The sequence below is a fragment of the Acyrthosiphon pisum genome, chromosome A2, assembly GCF_005508785.2.
Source record: "Acyrthosiphon pisum isolate AL4f chromosome A2, pea_aphid_22Mar2018_4r6ur, whole genome shotgun sequence".
NCBI classification, from domain to species: Eukaryota; Metazoa; Arthropoda; class Insecta; order Hemiptera; family Aphididae; genus Acyrthosiphon; species Acyrthosiphon pisum.
The window spans coordinates 93360972-93368575 of NC_042495.1; the positions used below are offsets into that span (position 1 = coordinate 93360972).

The following is a 7604-nucleotide window of genomic DNA, read 5'->3' on the forward strand; positions in this document are numbered from 1 at the left end:
AATGAAATCGATTTCGGTTATTATAATATTATGTTGTAGCTATTCTCTCGGTTATAATGATATACAATTCATATAAATTGCAATTTGTTTAATACTATATGCCAAGACCGGGAAATTTATACCTACAAGGTTAAGTATTTTTAATATCATATTATTATATTGCAACGAGAACTTAAAAAGCACAATATTTTCCGTCGACTTTAATATTGCAGGTGAATGACGAAACAAGTTCTAACAAAGTTAGAATCGACTAAAAATAACGATTTTTTTTTCTGACGTTATTCCTTGGATTTATTTTAAAATTATTTTATTATTATTTCGAGAATTGAAAATTAACATTTTTAATAGGATTCCACTCTCCTTGCTCATATACCCACCTATTTATTACGGTGTAAAAAATGTGATAAATGTTTAATATTATTGAGATATTAAATATTTGATCATTATAATATTGTTTTTGTAACTAATTGAAATTATAAAAACCAATTATATGTAATCCAAAATTAGATCAGAATCGTTTTTCGAATGCGACGGATTCATTGCTGCTGTCAAGTTTTTAGTAATAGCAATAAATAATAATAATAATTCACACCGTGAAGTTTCAAAGTAAGCGAAGAGAGACTATAGTGTCTTATGTAGTTATATAGTAACATGAACCATGTAGACATTTTTCTGTTTTTTTTTTTATAATATCCGTAATTTTGATTTTGACATATACATTTTATTTCACACCCGTCAGCACTTTGTCGACAAATTTACACGAAAATGTCGTTTCACCGTGGACTTAGGTAGGTACATTTATATTAATATTTATATTTTATACACTACCCGAATAACTGTAACTTTTAAGTTGTTTTATTATTATAAGTTCGGCCGCGTAGATTTTCCACAGGGTTTAACGCTAAACTGCTTACTCGCTTATTTTTTCTTGCGATTTGTCACACAAAATCTAAGCGTGGACGATTTAGAACAACGCGATATAGCGCAGGAAACCTTATATTTGCAAACAATTTTAAGCATTGGACAGCTTTGATTTAAGACCACCTGATGGTTCTTAGTCAATTAAATTGTCATTCGTGTCGTATTAGTTGCGTGGATAGTTCCCCTGAGGTAAATTAATACAACGAGTGATTGATAAAAACATTCAACATTTAATTTTAATAGGTTGCTTGTACATTGGTAATATATATAAAAAAAACAACAATTATACCTTAATACGAAATAAAACACTACATCAAATAATTTTTATAAAAAATGGTATATGGCACTAAGTACATAAACATATCAATAGGAAAACATGCACTTGTAACTACTTTAAATAAACAAATATAAAATAGTAATATTTTAAACAGTATAAATTAAACTAAACTAGCTAATCAATAAATAGTATGGTCTTAAATTACAATATGTTAGAAAATGTATAATAATATATAATTTATAGGGAACCACGTACGATGTTGGTTATAAATAAATAATGAAACATTTTTAAAGCTAAACAATAATAAAATTACTGTGGAATATTATACTCTAACAAATATATAACATTCCATTAAAAATACATAAACAACCTAAATGAGAGGATCTGAGAATAATAATAATGAAATGAAATCTACTTATTGCGCGCTTTCATGACGACCTTGAACGACTGTGGAGTCAGTGTGATGCCGACTTGACCGTCCATGCTGGGCAGTTCGTCACCATCCGGTAGACATACATCGAATTCGTGTAACAAGGTTGAAAAGAACAAATATAGTTCCATCTGAGCTAACGTCTCGCCCAGGCATTTTCTCCGACCTTTGATAAAAATAAAAAAATAACAATCAATAGCGATTTCATAAGCGCACGTGACTATATGTGTATCTATATATAATATATAGTACGATATAATATCGTTATATTATATGTTTAGAAAAAATATATAATATGGTCTTACCGACTCCGAAAGGTAAAAAACAATCGGGTTTTTTCACTTTGCCTTCGGCATTTATAAATCTCTCCGGCTTGAACGCCTCCGGTTCGTCCCATAAGTTCGGGTCGTTGTGTACGAAGTGTTGTAAAGGTATGATCTGAGCGCCGGTCGGTATATGGTAACCATTGAGCGTTACGTCACTGTTAAGACAATACAAAACTTGATGAAATGCTCGCACGTATGTATAATATTCGACAGCCGACATGTTACATGCCAAACGAGAATAGACAATAATTTACCTGGTGGTTGCGTGTGTCGTGCCCAAAGGCGTGATACTCGATTTCCGGAGTACTTCGTATAAGGTGGCCTGTGTGTAAGGCAAATTGGGGTAATCGTCGAGTACCGGCGATTTGTATTGACCCACTACCGAATCGATCTCGTCCTGCACCTTGGTCATCACATCCGGATAGTGGAGCATGTACACCATGGCCCACAAAATCGTGTTCTTAATGGTCTCCATGCCGGCCGAGAACAAGTCGCCGAGGATTTGTTGCACCTGCCTGTTCGGGTCCAAGCCCTGAAACAGTTGGTCCATCGTGCCGGCTTCCTGGGAACGTTTGATCTCCAACAAATAGGCGTCGACCAGGTCTCGAATGGAATTCGGATCGAACGTGCTCCGGTGCTCTTCGATGATGCTTTGAAAGTACTTGGCGATCTCCTGATGGTTGTTCTTGATTTTTTCCTGTATATTCCGTTCGTCCGTGATGTGACGTCTCGGCAAAAACAAACTCACCGGCCTCAACATGCCGAACAGCTTGAAACCTTCGTCGACCATGTGCATGTACCGCTCGAAACGTGGGTCGTTCGGTTCGAATCTGACACTCATCGTCAACGAACTAATCACGTTGGTGATGGCGAGACACAGCGAACCGGCATTTAGATCTATGGGTTTGCCGCAGGTCTTGTGAAACGTTTCCGTTAGCGTAGATACTTCGATCTGCGTGAAACAAAAAATACACGTGAGTTAGGATTAAAATTAATTTACTACATTATAATATTATAATTTTCGAAAATATTGGTCGCCGTGTTCGACATCGGACCAGGCATAGTAAAATATTATAATATGTATTGACGTTACTCACCATTATTCTGTTTTCCATGTTCAACCTGTTGTGGCCCGTGAACGTCATCCCCATGTGTCGAAGTACCAAGTGCAAAAACTTCCTTTGCGACTCCCATAACTTCCCAGTACTGTTTACGGCTCCTAAACATAAAAAGTAACGTTTCTAATAACAAGTCTGGTCAGTATGGAAATGACACACAGTAATTTTTATATTATTATTATTATTATTATTATTCTAGCCATTATTCGCGTGTCTCGCACACGTTGTGTAATGCAGTATTAGTAGTAGTAGTAGTAGTAGTTGTAGTAGTATTAGCGGTAGTATAGTAGGTAGTAATAGTTGCAGTATAGTAGTGGCAGTAGCAACAGTACGGGCCACGTGATTATTTAATAATTAATATTGTGCCGGCGTATAGTATGTCAAAAAAAATTGCGACACAGTTTCAAAATATTATATTCAACGTGCATGATATCTCGTCATCTCGAGGACACGCGCGTGTATGTTTTATTTGAATAAAAATCTTAACTACAAAAAAATAATTTAATAACTTACGTCGACGGTGCACAACATAACATTATTATGATATTATTATTAATGCGTGCGTTTATAAAATGTCGATTTACGATGTAACGATGACGAGAAAAAAAACCCATGGTCAAAATACAATTACCAACGATCTTATTAAATGTCTGCGTTCTCATTATTATAATATCGGTCGCGTATCGTCATAATAATTATCATTATAATAATACCGGGAAAAAAACCTACCTACGCCCGTCGATTTCTCATAAGTTACATAAAACGTATATATAACATTATTATTATTATTATTATTATTAATTCGTCGAGATAATAATATGACTTACCGTATCCGCCGATGATGTCCATGTACCCGTCGTTGGGCCGGCCGGTGATCTGCTTCATGTCGAACGCGGTCTTGATGAGCTTGTGGTCGCTGAGCAGTATGACGGTGTTGCCGCGCTGCGTGAACGAGCATATGGGCCCGTACCGGCGGGCCAGCTCGTTGTACTTGAGGTACGTGCAGTGGTTGGACAAGAACGGCGCGTACCCCAGGAACGGTACGCCCCACGGCCCGGGCGGCAGCGTCCTGGCGGCCCGGAGCTGCCGGTACGCCGAGTAGGTCAGACCCAGCGCCGCGGCCACCGCGTTCAGCCACAGTTCGCGGCTGTATCCGTCGCCGTCGGACATGGTCTCGGCCGTCATCTCGCGCTGCCTCCTCAGCCGCGCGGAGAGCCGATGTGCCCGATGCGAACGAGACGGGCGAACGGGCGAAGAGCTATTTGCAGCGGCTGCAGGGCGAAGTTCGGAGACGGACGGTAAAATTAATAATATAATATTACGATACGTATCACACGGATATATTAATAAACGCAATTATATAATATAATATTGTGATGTTCTATAATATTATATTACGAGACGACGTTTTTTAAAAAAAAAATTTAACGTACGAACAACACGCCCGACTGCAATGGTATAACGGCGAGCGCGCGAGAGTTCTGCAGCAGTAGCTGGTACGCAAAACAGATAAAATAATATAATATGATATATTATTATTATATTACTAATGATGGTGGTGACGATGGATAATAATATAATAATGTGTGATACAGCGGGCCGCGTAAGTATACTCTGCAGGCAGTGTTTACGCAAGACACGCGTGCGTCGGAATCGAAGAGTTGGGATCACTTTTGAAAATAATCGTGGGAGAGTACTTCTTTTGGTCTTTTATAATATATCGGGGTGTCGAAAGCCCATATAGTAGGGATAGGCGTGTGCGTGCGTGTGTGCGTGCGTGCGGGCGTGCGTGTGCGCGAGGTAGGTACCTCGTATAATACATATTATATTATATACGCGGGTACAACATGTGTTGGCATATATATATATATATATAGGTATATGTATAGGTATACGCGATATACACATACGTATATACACTGCACGTGTGCGCGCATGTGTGTGAGTGTGTGTTTTCTTTCTTTTTAAACATTTTGTTGTTGTTTTCTCTCTGTCTGATCACCGCAAAGCGGACCGACGGTATTATATGTATATTATTGTAGGGGGATACCCGCGACGCGCGATCCGGGGCGGCGGCGGAGGAGGAGCGCGAGAGCGTTCGAGATTTCCTTCCCTTTTTTTTTCGTTTCGTTTCGTTTCGTGTGTCTCACTTTTTTCTCTCCATCACGAGCAACAGGTATCATACCTACCTATGCGTTTATTTTTTTCTCTTCGTCTCACTCTCTCCCTCGCGCACACCCGACTCGCGGTCCCTACTCCCAGCGCGGCGACGACGGCCCAAACGGCGAGTTTCGCCGGGCCCCGGCGGTCGTCGCGCGAACAGACGCGGCCGAGCATTGGGCCGGCACACACCGCGACCACCGATCATTATTATTTCACAAACGTATTATACGTATGCACGCACACTTGTAGATCCTCCCAACGGCGAGCCGCGCCGCGCCCACAACACATGTATTTCGAACGAACGTTATTTTTCATTTTCTTCGATGCACATTTTGTAAATATATAGTAAAATAATGTATGATTATAGTATTTGTATATGTATCTTGTGTGTGTGTTTGTCTATACGTGTGTGCGTGTGCGTGTTTTTTTTTCTAATTTCAATTTTTTAACGTATTCTCGAGGACTCTGAAAATGATGTTCTAGTCGTTTAAATAGTTTATTAGAAAACCAAACATAGGGATATAATATAATAATAATAAATAACCAGAACATAGGACACCAGAAACGGCAAGTTGAGATTGGGAACTTTCGCTTTAGACATTTATATATGTATGTAACGGTCATTTTCACAAAACGAGTCTATTATACTGTTTTGTTTGTGTTTATACGTATGGAAACAAACATTTCTATCCGCAGAACTTTCGTATATTAGGTAGATAATAAATAATAAACATATACGTCTGCATGCCCAGTTTGTTGTGTACGTTGAGTCTAATGTATTTACCATGGGTACTTTTTTAATATATTGTGTTGAGTATAAAGTTTATGATATTTATTCGATTGAATATAAAAAAAGATTATTAACTATCGTAGTGTAAATAAATATTTTATACAGATTATAGACGCAAATAAAGAAATAAATACTATTGATCATTCGGATTGGTTTATAAATATTTTTCTAAGATATATATAAATATGCAATACCAACTATTATTAATCGATAGTGACTTTCAATATTATAGGGATATGTGATATGTCAGTAAAAATATAGATATAATTTTATTATAAAAAAAAAAAATACATACCTACATTGATTTTATTCAGTTCATTAAGTTTTTAGGAAGCGGATTTAGAATAACAAATTCGTTTATAGGTAGTTAACTTATCGAGTTTTAATTTGTTTTATAAATATTTATTGTGATTATTATTATTATTATTATTATTATTATTATTGTGATCTATATTATATTTTTATATTACTGTCATTAATCTATCAGAAAAACTATTTAATATTTAAACAGGCTTCTAAATTACTTTATTTTTATTTTATTTTATTTACATTACACCTACAATCAGAAAATGGACTATATTCCCATAGTGTTAAGCTGATAACAGATAAAGTAATAGCGTATTTACTAAATAAAATATAATAAATATACAGTTAATAACAATATAATAAACAGCAGTGGCTCAGAAATAATAATTGAGAATGTAATATTTATTTAGGTAGATTGATACTTATAGAGTAGGTATACGATTTTATCAGTGGCAAATAATGGGTGCAAATGTACAATAATCTTTCAATAATATTTTTTTCTACAGATTCTGAATGGGTGTGATGAACCGTTGAACATGTGTTGAACTTTGGTACACATTTTTACGACAATTCATGGGTTCTAATGTTCTACAGACAATTAGAAGCCAAAATCAGATTCTGCAATTGTCTTATAAAAAAAAAATGTTAAATACTCTGTGTACATAGATTTTATAAGTTTACTTTTATAACCTTTAATTTGAAAAAAAATGAAGCCATTCAAAAATCTCAAACGTAGTTACTCAACAATTTGTTTTGTTAACGTTTTATAATATTTCAAATCAAGGTGGCATTGAATATTGAAACAAATTATGACTTATTTTGGATTTATTTAATACGATTTATATTTGCCGCAGATATTAGGTAACTGTTATTAAAATTAAAATTTAACCTAATTATTTATTATATTATTTATCATTATACTCAAAAAATCTTTAATTATAATATTTATATTAAGTAATGAAAATATTATATTTTTATATAAAAAAAAAACATCCTATACAAATAATTTTAGTAAAGCACCTGAGCCTGAGAATCATTTTTCGAATGCTAGAACTATGATACTATAATATCCTGAAAATAAGTGAAAAATCTATATGAGTTTACAATTTCTGACTCTCGCGCATGTCGTATCCTGTTTTATTCGTATTTTCATAGAAGGTAATTCGTGATATTTTGAAACTAGGTTCTGAGAGCGTTCAATTATTTTTTTGTGTTTCTATTACTGAAAACTTTTACGTGTGTTCAGTGAAATAAAGAAATAAATATATCGATC

At 35.4% G+C, this 7604-nt stretch overlaps 1 protein-coding gene across 1 annotated transcript; it reads right to left on the reverse strand.

Annotated features, from left to right (window-relative positions):
* Positions 1 to 1131: 1131 nt before the first annotated feature.
* Positions 1132 to 4869, reverse strand: LOC100163652 (cytochrome P450 18a1). The gene is made up of 5 exons (XM_001947888.4): positions 3900 to 4869; positions 3052 to 3173; positions 2209 to 2906; positions 1934 to 2109; positions 1132 to 1794 (listed from the first exon to the last, which is right to left on the reverse strand). Exons 1-5 carry the CDS (start codon positions 4255 to 4257, stop codon positions 1610 to 1612), a joined length of 1539 nt encoding a protein of 512 aa, XP_001947923.1. The 5' UTR covers positions 4258 to 4869; the 3' UTR covers positions 1132 to 1609.
* Between the last annotated feature and the right edge of the window lie 2735 nt (positions 4870 to 7604).

Excerpts from the sequence above, each read along its gene's own strand:
- LOC100163652 (XM_001947888.4), bottom strand. The coding sequence starts at position 4,257 with ATGACGGCCGAGACCATGTCCGACGGCGACGGATACAGCCGCGAACTG. Across the intron at positions 3,174-3,899 it reads GGACATCATCGGCGGATACG|GAGCCGTAAACAGTACTGGG; the intron begins GTAAGTCATATT and ends TTTTATGTTTAG. Across the intron at positions 1,795-1,933 it reads TTTTTTACCTTTCGGAGTCG|GTCGGAGAAAATGCCTGGGC; the intron begins GTAAGACCATAT and ends TTTTTATCAAAG.